This window comes from Sphaerodactylus townsendi, linkage group LG01 (assembly GCF_021028975.2).
Source record: "Sphaerodactylus townsendi isolate TG3544 linkage group LG01, MPM_Stown_v2.3, whole genome shotgun sequence".
NCBI lineage: Eukaryota > Metazoa > Chordata > Lepidosauria > Squamata > Sphaerodactylidae > Sphaerodactylus > Sphaerodactylus townsendi.
This window is the reverse complement of record NC_059425.1, coordinates 95,235,189-95,255,939: the sequence shown is the minus strand read 5'-3', so window position 1 is coordinate 95,255,939 and position 20,751 is coordinate 95,235,189. Positions and strand designations below refer to the sequence as shown.

Sequence of the window (20,751 nt, the reverse complement as noted above, 5' to 3'; positions counted from 1 at the left end):
CAATAGTTGTTACCAAAAAAGTCCTCCTTTCCTATTGGCTGCAGTTAGCAGCTGTCCTCCAATCTAAGGAATCATTCTCCAAATTAAGTGGTCATTTGATTGGAGCAAGACTACTTGGAGGATGGTTGGATTCCCCCCCCCCTTGTTATTTTTACACAGATTATTTTATTCACCACATTAATATAATTTAGATGTATGCTGGTTAAGATAAGTGACAGAACTAAGAGCTTTGTCACATAAAATATTAGCAGATACCGATTCAGCACCCATTAAGTACAACGATTGCTGGCATATACACCACGTGATATAATCATAATCATTTCTTCATCCTGTAGAATTGTATTTGGTGAAAACTCTAGTGTGTGGGTATTAAGCATGCCAGCTACTATCAGGAGGCTGGTGAGTCCAAAACAGAATTGGAAAATGCAACAAAAAGCACAAGAATGCATTGTATATGTAACTAGAGGGCCCGGCCACACGTTGCTGTGGCTCAGTCTGGTGAAGTGGAAAAGAAAGAAAAGGGGAAGCGAACGGTTCGAACATGTGTCATTGCACAATACTTGCAAGGGACGGGAGGGGCAAGGGGCCCCTCACTCCCCTCCCTCTCTCCCGTTCCCTTGCATGGCACCCCGCCCCGCCCCTCCCTAACATTCCCCTTCCTCTGCTAGGGTGGGTGGGCCATGTTCAGGTGGCGGGCCCTGTATCTTTCACTCCCTTCCCTTGCAGGTGAATTACCTAGCTTAAAACATGCTGGGAGGCATGAGCTACGTTGTGTTCAAATTTCAGAGCGTTTGGTCCAGCAAACCCCCGGACCCTCCCTCCCCTTCCCCTTCCTCTGCTAGGGTGGGTGGGCCATGTCCAGATGGCGGGCCCCATCTTTTTCACTCCAGATGGCAGCGGTTTTCAAGGAAGGCATGGTTGTTTCCCTTGTATCAGAGGGTGTTGCCAGCAGATGGCGCTGTTGCGGAATAGAACTGTGGTTCCAGCTGTCACAGGTGTGGCATGTACACAATAACTGGCACAGTTGTGACATGTACATAACAGGAGGTGTGGAAACAGTATGGAAACATGGCTGCACACGAATTCGACGTTGTGTGAAAATTTCAAAGCAATCGGTCCAGTAGTTTGGAAGATTACCTGTCAGCAGAAAAACGCACTGATAGATTTATATATATATAGATTACAGATCTAGGTGATAGATCTGACCCTGTCGCATGAAATTTAAAGCAGATGCAAAAAACAATTATTTTCAGTTTTCTGTTGCTCTGCAAAATCAGCTTAAATGTTTGGAACTACCATATTTCCCCGAAAATAAGACATGGTCTTATATTAATTTTTGCACCAAAAGATGCATTAGGGCTTATTTTCAGGGTAGGGCTTATTTTAGGGGAAATACAGTACTTTCACAATTCATTAAGGCGGGCTCTTGGCAGCCCCTGCTTCCCCGTCACGTGTGATGCAAGCTGCATTCTCATTGGCAGGGAGCACCCTGCTGGATCACACCATCCTGATCTGTAACTACCGGTAGTGCTTATTTTTGGAGTAGGGCTTATATTTTAAGCATCCTCCAAAAATCATGAAAAATCGTGATAGGGCTTATTTTCAGGGTAGGTCTTATTTTCGTGGAAACACGGTAGCTAGAGTACTTTTAAAACAGCAGTGGGTGAAGGCTTTTTTTTTTTGATAACCATTATTGGCCCTAGCACACCAACTCATTATGTTTCTGTATATGACTGTGTGCCTTCTTTTCTCCTACTGTAAACTCCTCTGTCTTCATCTCAGAACCACTGTCTCTTATTATTTTTCCCCAATTAATAGATGTATAACTGTAAAAATTTGTTTCGTTTGTTAAATAACATGACGAAAACTTAGAAGTAACTCTTAATTTTATGTGTCTGTGTGTTTTACATTTTTTTAAGAGAAGGAAGTGCCAAACAGATCTTTGAGAGTACGTGACCAGTCATCACCTCACAGGTCATCTGTACGGTGGAGGCTGCCCCATTCTTCAGGCTTCAGGAGCCCACACAGATATCCAAGTTATCGCTCAAGATATGGAGAAAGCAATAGAAAGATGAGCTATATGCCACTGCCAAAAGAAGAACGAAATGATGAGATGAAAAAGCTAGGTAAGTCACATATTTTGTGATAGTTATAAGTCCATTTTATTTCGTACACAGTGACATTTTTATGTTATTTTTAAATGAGGCATTGTCTACAGTCCTTTCTCCCAGAAATTTTGTTCCACAATTTGTTTCAATTATTAAGACAAAGTACTGAATGAAATGAAAGCACCTAAAATTCTTGTACCAAGAGCTTGACTGTGCTTTTTGAATGCTGCTAAGAAAGCATTTATTTATTTATTTATTTATTTATTTATTTATTTATTTATTTATTTATTTATTTATTTATTTAGAGGCTTTTATACCGCCCATCAATAGATATTGATGAGCAATAGTTATGACCATCCCCACCCCAATCTGGACTTGCCTTAAAAACTGTATGTATTATCTTCCATTTTCAATGTAAACTATACATTGCAGAATGTAATGTTAAGTTTACATCGAAAATGTAGTGTAATGTTAAACTGTAGTTTGTTCATAACCTAAAAATTTAACGCACTTTTAAAAACTACTTGGGTAATCCAAACTAAACCAACAAAGATTTCCCCACTCTCTCTTTTACTGTTATATGCCAAGCTTTTGATTACTGTTTGTTGATTACCTTATGTGACTGTATAAATGTTTTACCAAAATACAACTCAGTGTAGTGCAGAAGCACAAAATTACAAGCAAAGAAAAAACACTATACTATTGGCCACATGAAAATAATTGTATCCTTACTAAATATGTTATAAACTTGTGCAATAATTTAATAGGAAGTGCCACAAACAACCAAACATGAATAATATCACATCTAAGAATTCAGCACATTCAAGAGTCCAAAATCGCATATGCAAAGTCCTCAAGAGACTACCAAAAGTAAGATATTAATTCCACAAGGATTCACATCCGAAACATGTTTTCCAGTAATTCTTCCCCTTTTTGCAAGGCAAAAGCTCCTACTTTATCAGCCAGAAGAGCTGAAATGCTGTCTTGCCCAAAATTATTGTAGGCATCAATCCTTGCAAGCTGGAAAAATTGCAGTTCACAATATATAATATTTGTAACCAAATATAAATACAATTTAAAAGATACTTTGCATACAAAATATAACTTATACCTTCAAACCGACCATCAAACTATCAACCCATACCATTCATCTGGGCAGCAATGCAGCCAGTGAAGCTTCAGTGAGCATGCTACTACCGTGTTTCCCTGAATATAAGACAGTGTCTTATATTAATTTTTGCTCCCAAAGATGTGCTATGTCTTATTTTCAGGGGATGTCTTATTTTTTCCTGTGTTCTGTTCGTCGGGCATGCTTCCAAACAAAAACTTTGCTATGTCTTACTTTCGGGGGATGCCTTATATTTTGCACTTCAGCAAAACCTCTACTATGTCTTATTTTTCGGGGATGTCTTATATTAGGGGAAACAGGGTAGTTTGTGAACTGCATATCTTAATGTTTCTAAATCTTTATTATCAGCTGGGGATTGTACTGCTATAGAAAGTGTGATTCCCCTGAAGATTGATTAATCACAAGTTTAGTTTAGTTGAGATGCATTAGAATATTACTGCCTATACTCACAGGGACCATGATGATTTAAAGAGGCATTACTGTTCATTTTAAGATTATGGAAAGCTTGAAAAGTCTATTGCCTGATTTAACCCAAAAGGCTCATATGTTAGAAATGTATATATTAATTTCACTTCCATTTGTAATAAGAGTTTCTTGATGTCAATCTATGTATAGGTCTCTTTTTTTCCACGGGAAAGCAAACTGTAAAAAAGTACATAGTTGACAAAAAAGTATTTTCCAGTCCTAGCCTCTTAAGTTTGGCATCCATATACCCAAACTTGGGTTACATATGGGTCATTTGATAACAGACTTAAAAGGTTTCCTTCAAGAAGAGAGTTTTTAATTGACAACTAAATATCAAAGCCCATTCTTCTGTCTCCAGGGAGTGTATCTTCAACTCAGCTCTAATAGCAATCCCTGCCAGGCAATATGAGGCACCCAGTAACTTTCTTAGAAATCCATCCCGAATAACGTCAAGATGCTCATCTACTAAAAGAACACTATAAAGAAGCTAGGTAACTATTTTTGCTTCAAAGAGCATAAAAGCAGAGGGAATATGCCAGTGGTGGTGAACCTATGGCATGGGTGCCAGAGGTGGCACCCAGAGCCCTCACTGTGGGCATGCAGAAACAGAGTCGCCCCCCCCCCCCCACAACTAGGCTGGCCTGTGCCGCTGGGCTCGATTATTAGCATTAAACCTAATTTTGGCGAAGCAGTGTAGGTAACCCTGTTAAGTGCTATTAAACCCCACTGATTTTCATGTGAAGAACTTATGCGTGATCTTTTACCTAGGAGTAAGCTCAGTTGCTGGCAATGGGGCCTGCTTCTGAGTAAACCTTCCTGGGGTCGTGATTCACCTGTTCAAAGAGTTGCACAGTTGCTTCAAAGCAAAGCCACCAACTACCACCAAGTTTACTCCCGAGTAACGCATGCCTCAGAGCCAACCATTTTTTCTAAACTAAAGCCTCAGTATTCAGGTTAAATTGCCGGCATTTTGCGATAAATAAGTGGGTTTTGGGTTGCAATTTGTGCACTCGGTCTCGAAAAGGTTCACCATCACTGGAATATGCTGTCTTCCTCAGGAAAAGAAAAAGTACTGAATTCCTTAGACAATGACCCTTTAAAACATTTTGAGGAAATGAAAGGTTTCCTCCATGAATTTCCACATTGTTTTTTCCACCTTACATTCCAAAAATGTTTTATTTCCAGCCTGGAAATGTTTTATTTGAAAACCCTTTGGCCTTTTCTGCACAAGTCACCTAAAACATTTGCAGAACATTTGCAAAATGTTTTCAATTCCCTCTGTTTGTTTGCACTTACCCCCTCAAAACATTTTATGGCTGCAAGTGAAGGGTTTTCCTTCTCTTTTGTGGCTATTTGTGGAAGACTCAATGCATAAAGACTCGATTAATGGATTATCTGTTGCTATGTGTAATCGATGTTGTGATGGACACCCCTTTCAACCTTCTATATCACCAAGGCAGGGAAATCACTCACTCTTATTTTTCCTGCCTTTGCCCCTCAGGGATTGGGGTGCTTCAGAAATAAGGTAGCATTTGTTTGAAAGCACTTTCCCTCAACCCTGTTATCACACACCAGAAGGCAAAGGAAGTCTGCTGACTTTTATTTTTATTTGTCACAGGCACTCCCTTCACAAAGGCATACTAAACTAAATACTTGGGGTAGATATAGACTTAAACAGTAACACAGGTTTATTTAATAGGCAGAGGAGATGGTAAAGGTAGGAATATTAACTTGGAGATTTGGATGAAGCATATAAGACAGGAGATGACAAGAATATATTTACACTGTTCACAAGAGAGTTTGACACAGAGACTTATAGTGTTTGGTTTCTTCAGCACACCACTTAAGTTCGTCTTAGATGTTAGAGATGTTTCACAGATTGTACAGCTCCTTTCCTTAGATGTTCTGGTTTATGACTATTCACACACAGGGTCCAAACATAAGCTAGGTGCATTCACTCAGTATCCTCACACAGCCCTCGCAGTTAGGTAAAATCCTTAAAAATAAAACATAAAACTGAGGTAAACCAAAACAAATCCTTATACTTCAGACCCATAGGTACACTTGATCTCTTCTCTCCCTAGAAGATTACTAACCTAATTTATAAATGTTCTTCACCTAGCCCAGGGGTAGGGAACCTGCGGCTCTCCAGATGTTCAGGAACTACAATTCCCATCAGCCCCTACCAGCATGGCCAATTGGCCATGCTGACAGAGGCTGATGGGAATTGTAGTTCCTGAACATCTGGAGAGCCGCAGGTTCCCTACCCCTAGCCTATTATTAAACTTTTCCCACTAGTACACGTTGTCTGTACATTTGATTGCTTTCACCCAGCACACAGGCTGTTAACAGTCATTCCTGTCCCACTCTTTGACAGGACTATTCCCTCAGAGATGTTTATTTTTCACTCAGTTTTGTTAGTTAAGACAGGCATTTGGTAACAGCAAGAAGGGTTCTCTACAAGGAACATAAAAACACATACAAAAAGAAAATCTGGAAGAGCTGAAAACTCAAAGAATGCTTTTCTCAGCCATCTAAGCCAGTTAGGCTCCACTTTAAAATAATAACAATTATGTAAGATAAGTTTAAAAATAAAGCACAATATACACCCTGCAACTATAGAGAGGGAAGGCACTGTCTCTACCTGTACCCCAGCTGTTCCTTCGCCAAAACCAAGCTAATTAAGACATACTTGGCATACTTATGAAAAGTCTTAATGAAAAGGAGCTCAAGTCTGTTGAGGCAGTGGTTTTAGGACAGAACAAAACAAACCCAAATCAGCTGGTCCAAGAAAATAAATAAAAGAAAATAATAATAAAAGAAGACACAGCTCTTTGGGGAGCACAGCAAGCATTGTTGCCCACATAATAACTAGAACTATAATCAAAAAGAAAACCTTTATGGCTAGTGTGGGTAGGAGGGGGGTTAGTTTTTTTAAAAAAAAACTTTTAAAATTTGTTTTTGGGTAAGTCCTATTTTGACATGTTAAAACTGTTGAAAAATATGCTACTGAATTGCAGGTATTGTTGTGCCCACACGCACACATAATAAAAAGAAACTTGCATATTATTGTATTGTAAATTTGAATTACAAATACAGATATCAGGGTATGAATAGTGGAATCTGAATCCAGACCCACATTAGTAATGTTTACGTTTGATGCATGGCATAGTCATAGTGGTTAAGAGCAGCAGTCTGTAATCTGGAGAACTAGATTTGATTCCCCACCCCTACAGATGAAGTCTGCAGGGTGACCTTCAGCCAGTCACAGGCCTCTCAGAGCTCTGTCAGCCCCATCTACCTCATAAGGTATCTGTCGTGAGGAGGGAAGGGAAGGAGTTTGTAAGCTGCTTTCAGACTCCTTGAAGGTAGAGAAAAGTGGGTTTTAAAAATCAACTCTTTTCCTTCTCTTTCTCCTCCCCCTCCTTCTTTTCCTTCTTCTAATAGTTAGTGACAATAAACTACATTTAAGTGAATTGAATTCTGCCTGAAAACAGACATTTTTAAACTGTTGTAATAATGACAATAGAATTATGCATTTCTTCCTTTTAATGCAGCATCTGAATCAGTGCATGTGGTTTCACTGCAGTCAAGGACCTCCCAGGCACTAAGTCAACCTGCATATCGGGCTGCTTTAAAAGCTGCAGGTATGTTCTTGAACTCAAAGTATAAAAACAGCATGCCTAAAAATATTTAATATTTATATGTAGTCCAGCACTACAAGTGACTTAAGCAGTTTCACTGTTATACTAATGAATTGTGTACGAAATATTTTGATTTACTTTGCTTCTTTTAATGAGGATGATAATAGGAGGCAGACTGGTGAGAATGTAGATTCCAAGAGCGAGGAGCATTCTGTTGTTGTGACAGGAAGATTTGCATGACATGATACCTTGGTTCTGTGTCTGCTCTATGGCACTGATAATGTTAGTCTGCTTTGTAGATTTGTGAGCCAGAGCTACTAAAATACAGTATGTGTTTTTAGGACTATATTTTCTCAGACACACTGGTTCTTGTCCATGTGGAGACCAGTTATTCATGTATCTGGAGACCCATGATTGTAAAAAGAATGATGACACAATTCCCATCCCACTTCCAAGTATTACTTCAGTGTACTTCTGATGACTCTATCTGATAATGAGAGGGGGAGGTATGCTCTGCTGCCTTGAGCAGGTCTCTTGAGAGATGGCAGACACATTTTTCTTTGTATTCTTTTTGGAGCATATCTGCATAGTATGTTGGTATATTCCTACTATATTGTACTATAGTGTACTATAACACAGTATAGTATCCTACATACTATGCTGAAGTACAGTATAACATGCTATAACACTGATGGTGAGGGGAGGTCCGAGGGAAAGCCATCTGCATTTTAGTGGGTACCAACATGGGTCATCTGAAGTGAGAGCAAAATTTTTGAAATGGTATTCATGATGACAAAAATCATTGCCATATAGCTGTGCCTTAATGCAATTTTATCAGGTTAGTACCTATTTCAGTATGCTTGCTTGCAGAGAACATTATTAACACCAGCATTCTATTTAATACAATTTAATGCAATTCAATCCAATGTGTCATTGGAACTTAAAATTTAGGTGGATTTTCCATTGATTCTCCTGGCTCTTTCAAGGGAGGCAAGAACTCCTGCTATTCCTTTAATACAGTGCAGAAAACTATTGAACAGGACTACAGTCTTGCTTAACTTTTCCATCTCTATGAAGGAATGGCTATAACACATAATGGCTGGATCCCTGTATTCTATTTCTATGTAGTATTGTTATACTCTGTAGACCAGCAATTCCCAACCGGGGTTCTGCGGTACCCTGGGGTGCTGTGAGCACATTCCAGGGGTACTGCGACAAATTTACCACCACCAAATTTACCACCACTTTACAGAATTGCCTCCCTCACCCCTCAATCAAGCCAGCAGTGGCAGCAGCAAGAAGAGTGAAGAGAAGAGTTTGGATTTATATCCCCCTTTCTCTCCTGTAGGAGACTCAAAGGGGCTTACAATCTCCTTTCCCTTCCCCCCTCACAACAAACACTCTGTGAGGTGGGTGGGGCTGAGAGAGCTCCGAGAAGCTGTGACTTGCTCAAGGTCACCCAGCTGGCGTGTGTGGGAGTGTACAGGCTAATCTGAATCCCCCAGATAAGCCTCCACAGCTCAGGCGGCAGAGCTGGGAATCAAACCCGGTTCCTCCAGATTAGATACACGAACTCTTAACCTCCTATGCCACAACCGCAGCCTCTGGCCTTCCCTGACCTCCCTGTCAGCCTATTGACCTGAAAATCTCAGCATGCACATTGTGGGGGTCACGAGGCAGGGCGAGGGTGCTTGCAGGCCAGTGGGCTGGGCCCTATGAGCTGCTGACCCTCCGGACCTGGAGTCTGTGCTGGTATGCTAACTCGGCACTTCCGGCCTGCCAAGTGGTAGACCTGGCCACCTTCTGGCCTGCTCAGAAGTAGACCTGGGCCCCTTCTGGCCTGCGCAACAGTAAACCTGGGCGCTCCTCTGTGAGATCGGCAGATGGCTTGATCTCTCCTCCCACCTCCCCGTATATAGGGAAAATGGAGCAAGGAGAGGGGGTGGAAAACTGTGGTTTTGCCCTGGGCTCTATTTTTCCTAGATACACCTCTGGGGGTGGCAAGCAGGGGCATTCAGAGGGGAAGGTGGGGGTAGTGGCAAGCAGGGGCACTGGAGCCTGTGCCAGCATGCCAGCTTGGCACTTCCAGCCTGCCTAGAAATAGACCTGGCCCCCTTCTGGCCTGCCCAGCGGTAGACCTGGGCCTCTTCCGCCCTGTCCAGTGGTAGACCTGGGCTGCGGTAGACCTGGGCTCAGAAGGGGGGGAGTTGGCAGGGGCGTACCACCGTACCGTGAGATATAAAGAGGGAGCTCAAGGGTACCGTAACGTCGAAAAGGTTGGGAAAGACTGCTCTAGACCCTTGGAATGTGGGTGGGAAGCAGAAAGAAACAATTGCCAGGAGAATTATACCTGAAGAAAATTTTAGAGCTCATTCACAGTCAAAACATCTGGGGAATTTCAAAAGGTCCATAAGGTTTTAATAAGATTAGCAACATTTCTTTTTTTTTTTGGGGGGGGGGGGGTTGCACCATCCTTCTTTACTGTTGGATTTCACCAGAAGCAAGAACCAAGACAACTTGGGAGGTTCCTTCTCTCTGAATAAACATCTGAAGAATTTTAAGGAAAACAGAATTACTGTCTTTTGTCTGACAGGTTTTCATAGCAAAAAAAGAACAAGAAAGGCAGTTATAGGTAGAGAGTGGTGTATTTAACCCTTGAGTACTCCAGATAAAGTTAGCAGGATTCATTGCCCATCATTTGTGCCCCTGCCAGCACAGCCAATTGGCTGTGCTGGCAGGGGCTAATGGGAATTGTGGTCCATAACATCTGGAGTGCCAAAGGTTCGCCACCACGGGGCTATGGTTTATTCCCGAGAGCACAGCATATTATATGTGCTACTAATATTCCTTCCACATTACTGATTCATACCTAAACTGAGACAGAGTGGGAAAAAGGCTCACTTTCCGAATGCACTGCAGGAAACCCAGCTGTAACTCGTTAGCACTGGAAACAAAATAGACAATGACAAATAAATCTTTAGCCTCTATCCTTAGTTTCAGTAGGAGGAGCAATAACTAGAAGATGAAGGTGGAGGCTCTTTCCTAAACTTTAATTTAATGATGACTGTACCAGTCTGTCAGTAAATGTAGCTCTTTGTCAGGAGAGTTTAGAGTTTTCTCTGAATGAAGAGGACATCAATCAGATTTCAAATTTGTTCATCAGCAAACTATATTACATTGTTCAAGAATATATCATTAAAGGCATGGCTTTTATATGATATATAAAGACACTAACAAATGGTTTGCCATTGCCTGCTTCCACGTCACAACCCTGGTATTCCTTGGAAATTGCCCATCCAAACACTAGCCAGGGCACTTGCTGATATAAAAGCAGGAAGAAGCCTGTCAGAAAGACAGTGGGGAGTTTGTAAAGATTTTGAAAGCAGCTGACCCTTCTTAGCTTCTCAGATCAAATGTACTGAAGCTGGTGCTCTCCTATGGCACTTCATGATACTCTGAGGCGAAGTGTTGCAATCTCTGGTGCCGATCCTTCTTGTTCTTCTTCACATAGGTGAAGGTCTTTGCTTCCACATCTTTTACAGGATGGCTTTGGTGAAACCCCAGAGCTTGATTTGTCCCAAGCCAGTGTGAGACCCTTTGGAGTTTAAGGGTGGAAGTTTTAGGAGAATGTTCAGAACTGAGTTGAAACTATAAGTAATCTGTAAACTGTACATTCTCATTACTGATTTACTGTTATGATTTCATTTCAGAGGAGGAGGAACAGGAAGAGGCAAAAGACATCACTGTTCGAGTTATGTCATCTCAGTCTGTTCTTGTTACTTGGTCAGATTCCATCTCTGAGAAACAGAGGCCTACTCCTTCCAGGTATTAGGCATTATGTGGCTTATTATGTACAGTAAAATTTTTGTTATCCAGCACTGACAGGGAATAGGCATTGCCAGTCAATCAAATGTGACATTCAAGGGAGGGGGAGGGGGCCTGGCATCTGGACATAGCCCACCCACCCTAGCAGAGGGGAGGGAGGGGGAAGGGTGCCATGCAAGGGAAGGGGAGGGAGTGAGGGGTGGCATGCAAGGGAGGGGTGGGAGCGGGAGGGGGCCCGGCATCTGGACATGGCCCACCTACCCTATCGGAGGGGGAGGGAGGGGGAGGGGAGCCAAGTAAAGGGAGGGGAGGGAGGGGTGGCATGCAGGGGAGGGGGAGGGGCCTCAGCATCTGGATATGGCCCACCCACCCTATCAGAGTGGGAGGGGTGCCATGCAAGGAAAGGGGAGGGAGGGAGGGGTGGAATGCAAGGGAGGGGAGAGAGGGCATGCAAGGGAAGGGAGAGGAGTTCTATTAACTTTTCTCTATTTACTTTTCTCAATTTACTCATAGAACTTTTAATAGAACTTTTTTCTATTTACTCATGCAAAACAGAGATAAGCAATTAAAAAGGATTAAAGTAATGTAGGCAGCCATATTGTGTGAGCTGCACAGAGAGGGAAGGAGGTTGGCAAGCACCCTGAGTCCTCCTCCAGAAGACAGCAGGAGAAGGTGGAGCTATTTTGGCTGGCAAGCCATGCTTGTGTCTTGTCTCAGATTGGCTAGGCTGCTACAATGCTGGTCCTACCACGCTCCACAGAGTCATTAAAGGGTTCTGGGTTGTGACTGCAAATTGTAAGCTGTGGTGACTTCAAAAGACCTGTCTTGGAATTTCAGTACTGAACAAGGGAGCAGATTGGCAGCAGTAAGTGGGTCGGCCTTCTTTGCCTTTAGAGTAGAGGGTTGGTGGAGCCAGCTATCTTACCTGGTGAACTCCTGTTGCAGCAACATAGTAATTCCATCTAAGTAAAAATATGTTCATTGAAGTAATTAAAATACGTAATATATAATAATCATTTAAAATATTGCAAAATAAAACTATGACACACCTTACTATCTAATGGTTAATGACCCTGGTGGAGCAGTTAAAGTTCCAGTCAGTTGTGCTTACACCAATGTGCTTCATTGTCATCTTTTTTTTAATGATGGTGGCAACAGACCTTGAAGTTACCCCTATCTGTCAGTAATAATAATAGTTTTCCCTGATCAGATCTTCCTGGAAAAGGAGATATAATAGTCCTCTGGAGGGTATAATCATTACATTTCTTGGGATTGGGATCCAAAGATGCCCTGTCAACATACAGAAAATATCCCCAGTTCATGGACTGCTTTTTCTCTAAAGCTCTGTGAGAGACATAAAACTAAATATCCTTCCACTTGTGCAGATGGCAGCGCGAGAGGTGCTTTAGACTGAGCTATAATCACAATTCATGAACTTTTCCACTAGTGCTTCCACAGGCTTTTGTGAAACAGTAATAGTTGTTTGTGTTATAGATGTTTCATGTAGTTTAAACCTAAGGAAACTTGTCCTCTCCCCTAATCTTATGGATTTAGTAGCACTTCAGTATAAAGCAAGCCAACGTGCTGGCCAGGCATGGATCAACTTAGGCAGATTTAAACATTGTTCTTGTGCACTCATTCTTATGACAGTGGTTTCTCCTCTGCATTCCCAGGCAGTACGCTGTTCGTTATCGAGAGAAAGGTGAATCAGCAAGGTGGGATTACAAGCAAGTGCCCAACAAGCGAGTGTTGGTGGATAAACTGATTCCTGATACCATGTATGAATTTGCAGTTCGCGTTTCCCAGGGAGAAAAGGAAGGCAAATGGAGTGCCTCTGTTTACCAAAGAACCCCAGAAGCTGGTATGTGTAATATTCATGTATGTGCTTGCATGTATTCCCCTGTTTGTGGTCCCTTTACCATCTACGGGACCCATTTTTCTTTCCCCCCTCTCTGGGAGGGTTTTAATATGGATTTTATTGTTGGATGCCACTTTATTTATTGTATTGCCCACTGTGTTTTAATTCAATGGTTTTTGCTGTATGTATTGTAAGGTTCTGTTGTGCACTGCCCAGAGCCCTTCGGGGGTAGGGCGGTATACAAAACCCAATAATAAATAAATAAAATAAAATAAAGACAGAGATGTTTAACTATCAGGTGTTGACGTAGGGATGTTCCATACGTGAGTACACATCTTTCAACATCTCATCATCCAATGATGCAGCACTTTATGATTTGCATCTAAACCTGCAAGTGCTTCCACTGAAAAAAAGTGTAGAATTGGTGGACCATTTGACTGGCAGTGTACAATGGAACAGCACCCACTCCCTGAAGAGAAACAGAAGCCCAGCAGGGAGGGAAGTGTGTTACTGGAGTGTTGTTGATAGCTGTTTGATTGGCCTAGGCACTCCCCAACTCACGCACACACTTAAGCCCTTTTCTGTCAGATATCCTGTCAGGAAACTTAATATATATTTGCTGCCACCAAAATCTGAGGTAAAAATAATATGGAATTTAGCGAGGCTTTTGAAAGATAAAACTAGACTTTATTTTACAAGTGCTCTTCTCAGGTTGTTGACACAGAGAGGTACTTAAGCGTTACTGGCTTCTTTAGGCAGTTATTTCTTAGAGGTTATAGAGCAAATGGTTTCTTTTATATGGCTGTTTGTTACAAGATTTAGCTTTACTTAAAGATGGCTGTTTCAGTTTACATATTACTTCACATATAGTTTCACACATGCACAGATGTCTCTAAGGGTAAACCTTTTCAACATGGTTCTGAACACTCTCCTAAAACTCCCATCCTTAAACTCTAAAGGGAACTCACACTGGCTTGGGACAGAATAAGCTCTGGGGTTTCATTAAACCCACTCTTAATTCTGCCAGTTAAGCTAAACCCATTCTCATGGGCTCAAAGGGACCAGTATCTAGGTGTGGTCTCCTCGTGAGACAATAACCAAACACTCTGTGTGGTCTTAGGAGTGTACCTGTGAATTCAGTTTCCCTCTTGATTTCTACCCACACCAGGCCTCCTAGCCGCTGAGTCTTGGAAAAACAAGACTCTTTCAGTCTGAGATCTCTTTGAGAACACAGCCCACCCCCCTCGCCATTCTCCCTTTGTCTATGGCTCTCTCTCTCTCTCTCTCTCTCTGCCCTTAGACACAATGTCCCCTGATTGAATCTGAGAACTGAAACAATTTGTGTGTCACACAAACTTTCAAGCTGCTTTCAAACTCTGAAATTTCCCTGTCTGTCTGTCTGTCTGTCTGTCTGTCTGTCTGTCTGTCTGTCTGTCTGTCTGTCTGTCTGTCTGTCTGTCTGTCTGTCTGTCTGTCTGATAGGCTTTTCCTGCTTTTTACATCAACCAGCACACTCTATCTGTGGCTCCTGGTTACTCCATTTCAGCCAGCCAATCAGGTGGCGCTCTGTTTTACACTTTGGTGCTATTGCTCTGGCTCAGGGGTAGGGAACCTTTAATACTCAAAGAGCCATTTGGACCCATTTTCCACGGGAAAAGAAAACACTTGGAGCCGCAAATAATTTTTGACATTTAAAATAAAGATAACACTATATATATAGGGTTTTTTTTAACCTTTTACTCCGCTCAATCTGAGAAGTGCATGGATGCAGGGCGGGCAAGGATGGGGCCAGCGGCTCGGGGCGGTGAGAGGGGAAGTTCGCTGGCGTGGCTCCAGCCAGTCCGCAATATTGGTAAAATGTGCCCGCCCTGCTGCCTGCAGGGCGGGCAAGGATGAAGCCGGTGACTCGGCCTCGCCGGCTGCCAGAAAAGCGCCCACCCCGCTCCAACGGGGCGGGCAAGAGTGGAAGCCCACAACGCGGTGCAGCCAACCGCGGGCAATTGATGCACCCGCCCTGCTACCTGCAGGGCGGGCAAGGATGGGGCCGGCGCTCGGCTCGTGGAGCCGCAGTGCAAGGGCAGAAGAGCCGCATGCAGCTCTCGAGCCACAGGTTCCCTACCCCTGCTCTGGCTAAACTGCACTTTTGCAAATTAACCATTATAAAGCCTAATCCATCACACAGTGGAATTCTAAAGACAGTTATACCCTTCTAAGTCCATTGAAGTCAGTGAGCTTAGCCTTAGAAGGATATAACTTTACTTAGGAACTGCACTATAAATGTGCTGCTGTGTCAGATGGAATCCATGCATTTGACTCTCTTACCCTCTTGCAAGTTAAGGAAAATAATGTTTTTTCTCTACTTGCTTAGTGAACTATTTCTCTCTCTCTCTCTCTCTCTCTCTCTCTCTCTCTCTCTCTGTCCCTCCTAAACCTTAATTGCTTCATGTTGTGTTTACCTGGCTTTAATTTTTCTCTGAAATAAACGCAGTTCGTTCCATTGGTCATTTTGCTGAAAAGCCATATTTTCCAGCCACTTTGTTTTCATTGCTGCCATCTGGATCATCTCTTGCTTGTTGGAATCGTTGTGAAACTGGGTGGAGAAAAATGGGCCATGGTTTCCTGGAATTCAGTTCAAGGCTTAGCTAGTACACTGTAGAGGAATCCCATTGTTTACAGAATACTGTGTATTTGTATGTATGTGTTACATTATTTGAAATGGTTACACTACAAAGTAGTGTGATGCAAATGCTGAGAGGAACTGTATTAACCTGTGCAATCTCATTACTTATTTTGTACTTTGATGGGGGGGTCTGCTATATATTTCACAGCTCCTACTAGTGCACCTGAAAACCTTCAGGTTTTGCCCATTAAAGGAAAAGCAACATCTGTTACTGCAACCTGGGATGCTCTTTCAGAGAGTGAAGGAAGAGTAAAAGGTAGGTGGAAACTCAGTGAATGTGCAGCAGAAAAAAATTCATTTCTTTAAAGCTCCAGACCAAAGAGCTGTTGAACAAAAAGTAGGAAAAAAATCTGTAATTTAATTTTTGACATTAATCTACCAGCTGAAAACCTGCCGCTATACCTTAAAGTGAAGCCATATTTTGCCGTTTGATGGCTTGCAGCCAAAGTGACATGAGGTGTCATATTGTGATTAATGGGACTTTGAAATGCTGGAAGAGTACAGTTTTGCTTTCTGCAGCGGTGCCTTTGATTTGTGTGTCCCAGGGCTTATCTGCACAACAGATCTAAATTAGTTAAAAATAGATATTTTTTTCCTCATGAAGCCACATAGATGGTCATTCTGGGGGAAGTGTATGAGGGAATAGAATTTGCAGCATCTTTATAGACTACATTTCCCAAGATTTTGGGGTTGTTACCACCTTTTGTTCTCAAACAATAGCATGATAGATGGGCATGATCCAAATTTCCCACATATTCTACACAGAAAGGAGGAATTCCAAGAATCTAGAGTGAAGGTGTGGGTGGAACTGTTGGGGATTGGCCAGTATTGAAAATTCTCTCTGCCTGTAGCATGAAGAACAGAAGCAGTAGGGATCCGTGTCTGTGGAATACTGGAAATCCCAGGGCTGGAAATACCTTTCATTTCTTGTTCTCACCTTCCACTCCCAGCTCTTTCTTCATTTCCTGCTCCTTCATCTGCCATGGGCTTGGTGTCACTCTCTGATCCCCTTTTATGTGGTGGCAGATTTTGATTGTAGCTGTAATTGCAATATCTACTTGCTTTTTAAATAAGTCATTTCATTTCAGTTATTCCATAATATTTTCATTGGAGTCAAATACACATTCTTGTTTGTTCCAGCTGCCTTAAGTAACTCTGGTTTCTGGCTTGGAAATCATGGGAAAACATGCCATAGTGTAATTTGCACTGAAGCTTTGCCTTTACAGGAAGATTATTTTTGTCCATATTTTGCCCATTATGGAGAATTCTTGCTTGCTCCGTATTGTTATTACTGTTGAGCACTAACATTATATACTTCTAAAGATTTGGTAACAGACTCAGTTTTTCTTTTTTTTTCTTTTGTAAACAGGAATTTCCTTTACTCTTCTTCACATTTTTCCAGTCATGTTGATCATAGATATCACTTTTTATAAGTAAAAAGGCATTTGTTTCCCTTACATTATCATCTGCAAGGAGAACGCCAGGGAGAAAACAATAACTAGGCTTCAGAGTGAGATTCTGAAGCTGTGCAGGTCACTTGTGCGAAGGTGCTGGTATTCTTTTGGGATGAGTGAGTGAACCTGGTGATGGTCTCTTGCACTTGCTTCTGTAAGACCTGGCCCTGAGTTATTCAGAGAAGCTGATGACACAAATTGTTATAACATTAAGGCAACACAACGATATTCAAGTGTTGATTAAAAAACAAAAAACTGCAACTGAAAAGGCCTTGGTGTGGGAGATAGCTGCTGGGAAACGGAGGCAGGCAAACTGTGGGGGAAACCTGCCATGTGGAAGCCCCATTGCCACTGCACTGTATTGGCAGCAGCAATGGGGAAAAACATAAGCCTGTCCCTGGGTGGAAAATATTCATTTCAAACTGTAGATCTGGGAGTGTTTTCCTATGAAGAAAATCCCCTGTACATCCTCCGGTACATCAGACATAATACTATGCTAGAACTGTATAACTATGTGTAAGATGGAGGAAAATACAGTCGTGCAAGTTTTCAAACAAAGCAATTGTTAATTGTAGGGTTTCTCCCAATGCAACATAAATAAAAGAAACCCTAGAAGTGAGTGCACTTTGTTCTTCATTTGACTGCTGCATATCTCAACTTAGATTGTACATGTCATTGTATGTGGAAAAGTCTCATAGGCTTACTTTATGCTAGCAGTGCAGAGGCTGCTGTAGTGTTGTTGCTTTTGACACTACTGAAGTAATGCTGAGAAACCATGGGCCACAGGGGAGGAGCCTGTGTTCTGGCTCCTCCTTGTGGAGGATTCCCAACTCCTACGTGGTGCCTGGAGAACCCCAGGAATTACCAGTGATCTCTAGATAACAAAGCTCAAACTACAGACCTCCACACTACAGGGATCAGTTTCTCTGGGGAAAAAATGGCTGCTTAGGAAGGTAGCCTCTATGGCATTTTACCTTGCTGAGGTCCCTTCCCTCCACCCCTAAATCTTTTGGAATTTCCCAACCTGGAGCTGGTTTCCTGGAGTGGTGATACCAAAGTGGGGAGGAGCTAATAAGCTCCCTGGCTTGTGTTGCCATCCTACCCCAGTGAGGCAAGAAAAAGTCATGTAGCAGTGATTTCCATGTTACAGTGGAACCTCGGTTTTCCCGGTAATCCGTCCAGCGATGCTCGGCGAAAACCGAAACTGGTGAAAACCGAAACTATGCTGTTTGCACATGTGCTACGCAAATGGCATAGCAAATTTACACAAAAAGCATACATTTACACAAATGGCATAGCCGAAAACGAGGTGCTCGGCGAAAACCGAGGCAAAAAAACAGCTGGGGATGACTGGCGAAAACCGAAACTGGCGAAAACTGAAGGCGACGATTACTGAGGTTCCACTGTAATAGGTCAACATATGATCATAATCATGGATGTGATGTTTAAAATATTATCTGTCAGGATCTTTAGAGTTGTAATGGCTGAAGTAATATAAATCATTGTGTGGTGATATATCTTGGCTACACTGACTGAGTCACTATGGTCTGGGAGCCTTTTGTCTTGTTTATATAAATAGCTGATCCATTATGTTGTTTATGTATATGCAAATTATCCTGATGACTGTGGTAGTGATAGAGTCTGGGGCACTCAATTACATATGTTTGGACATTTATGACTTAAAAGGATGGTTCAATGTTTGTTCAACTTACTGTGTATTTATGCAATTTATACCCCGGCTGTTGACTTGACGTGCATTGACAGTGTATTAATTTTAGTAATGCACGTTCTAATTCATCCTACCCATACAGTCTGTCCGCTGGAAACAGGATTGTTTTCAGTTTCCTCCTTCCAACCGTCTGCCAAATCATTTCAGAATACATTCTCTCATACGCCCCTGCTCTCAAGCCCTTCGGTGCAAAGTCCATTTCTTACCCGGGAGAAACTACGTCTGCCATAGTGGATGATCTGGAGCCTGGGGAACGCTATATTTTCAAAATCCGCGCAGGAAACAGGAGGGGACAAGGCCCTCAGTCTAAAGCCTTCAGTGTTGTTCTACCAGCAAGTAAGCATAGTATCTTTACTGTTCAATTTTCCTTTCTGTCATTGTTCACTCTTTTCCATTTCAACTTTTGGATTGCTTTGGATGATGCTTTTTTATTTCAAGGGTTCTTTACTATAATGGTGAGCAGTTTGTCTGAGGAAGGATACAGGAACAGTCTTCTAAGATATGCAGCAGCAAATGGGCTGCATCTAAATGAGGTGCATCTTCTTGTGAGTCCAAGAGTAATTGCAAGGGGGGGGGGTGAGTTTCAGGTGAAGGGCCACAAACCAGATTGGGGGAAAATAGGTCATAGCTTTATTGAACACAGCTGCCAGAGCATGGGCACAGCATGGGGATGGATCCAACACTGGGCAACCTGCTTGACTGCTGGGTGAAAATTATGGAGTGGCAAGTCACAGAATCCCATGTGAGCACAAACTGCTTTTTGGTTCCCCTGCCACTTGGTGGTGAGCCCCAGCTGGCAGCCCCTGAGTATGCTGCTGAATGGCTGCACCCCTAATACCACTTAAGGCAATGCTTCTCAACCTGGGGGTCGGGATCCCTTTGAGGGTCGAATGACCCTTTCATAGGGGTCGCCTAAGACTCCCTGCATCAGTGTTTTCCATCTGTAAAATGGATAAATGTTAGGGTTGGGGGTCACCACAACATGAGGAGCTGTATTAAAGGGCCGTGGCATTAGGAAGGTTGAGAACCACTGACTTAAGGGGAGGAAGGCTCCCTTCCCCCCAAATGGATCCATCCCAATCTCCAAACCACCACCAGAGTGGGGCAAATGGCACTTGCCAAAGCTGCTATGACTGCAGCCATCAAAGCATCCTGTCACAAACACCATGAAACCAAATATCCAAACTCCACTTAGGCTTGGGAAAAGAGCATCCGGCATAACAGAATTGTCCAAATGGCACATCAGGAATGGCTATATCACATTGCTGATTTTTTTTCTGGCCAAGCCCACTTGTCTATTGAGGTGGCCCCGTGCCATTGGCAATTCTCCAACAGTTACAATCACAGGAGCTAGTATTTGGGAATCTGGAGATGAGATGCAAGACTGTAACCATGGAGATAGTAAGGTCAGGCCTCTTGCAGCTAGGGATGACAGTGGCACTGTGGGGAAGGCAGGCGAAAGATTTGGCCACTTATGCACAGGGACAGCAAAAGTGCTGCATCTAAATGTGATACATTTGCTTCTTAAAATGAATGACTTGCTGTATTGCGATTAGAGGGGAGATCTTCTGTCCCAGGTTATGAAGCTACTGAATTTCCATATGCCCACTTTCCCTAATCGTGGGCCATTTAAACCTAGCACATGGGTTTCTGAAGTTGTCTGTGTTAATTTCCGGAGTTTAGTGGCATGGCTAATATGATTTCCAGGAGGCTCCACCTTTTGAGACAGCTGGGTCAACTGAATAGTGCTGTCATAGTACAATAGTACAATAGGTTTTGCACATTGCTTTTTGTTATTTTGATGAGTGCCCACACTTTATATTATTGTGATGAGTGCCCACACAAAACAATAGCAAACT

At 42.5% G+C, this 20,751-nt stretch overlaps 1 protein-coding gene across 1 annotated transcript in view; it reads left to right on the top strand.

Moving 5' to 3' along the window:
• Positions 1-20,751, top strand: part of FNDC1 (fibronectin type III domain containing 1) — a 108,749-nt gene that overhangs the window by 47,543 nt on the left and 40,455 nt on the right. Inside the window, exons 2-7 of the mRNA XM_048487933.1 lie at positions 1,920-2,126; positions 7,260-7,349; positions 11,057-11,171; positions 12,845-13,032; positions 15,858-15,965; positions 19,040-19,228. Of these exons, the coding sequence (XP_048343890.1) occupies positions 1,920-2,126; positions 7,260-7,349; positions 11,057-11,171; positions 12,845-13,032; positions 15,858-15,965; positions 19,040-19,228 (897 nt within the window). The remainder of the gene's footprint in view (positions 1-1,919; positions 2,127-7,259; positions 7,350-11,056; positions 11,172-12,844; positions 13,033-15,857; positions 15,966-19,039; positions 19,229-20,751) is intronic.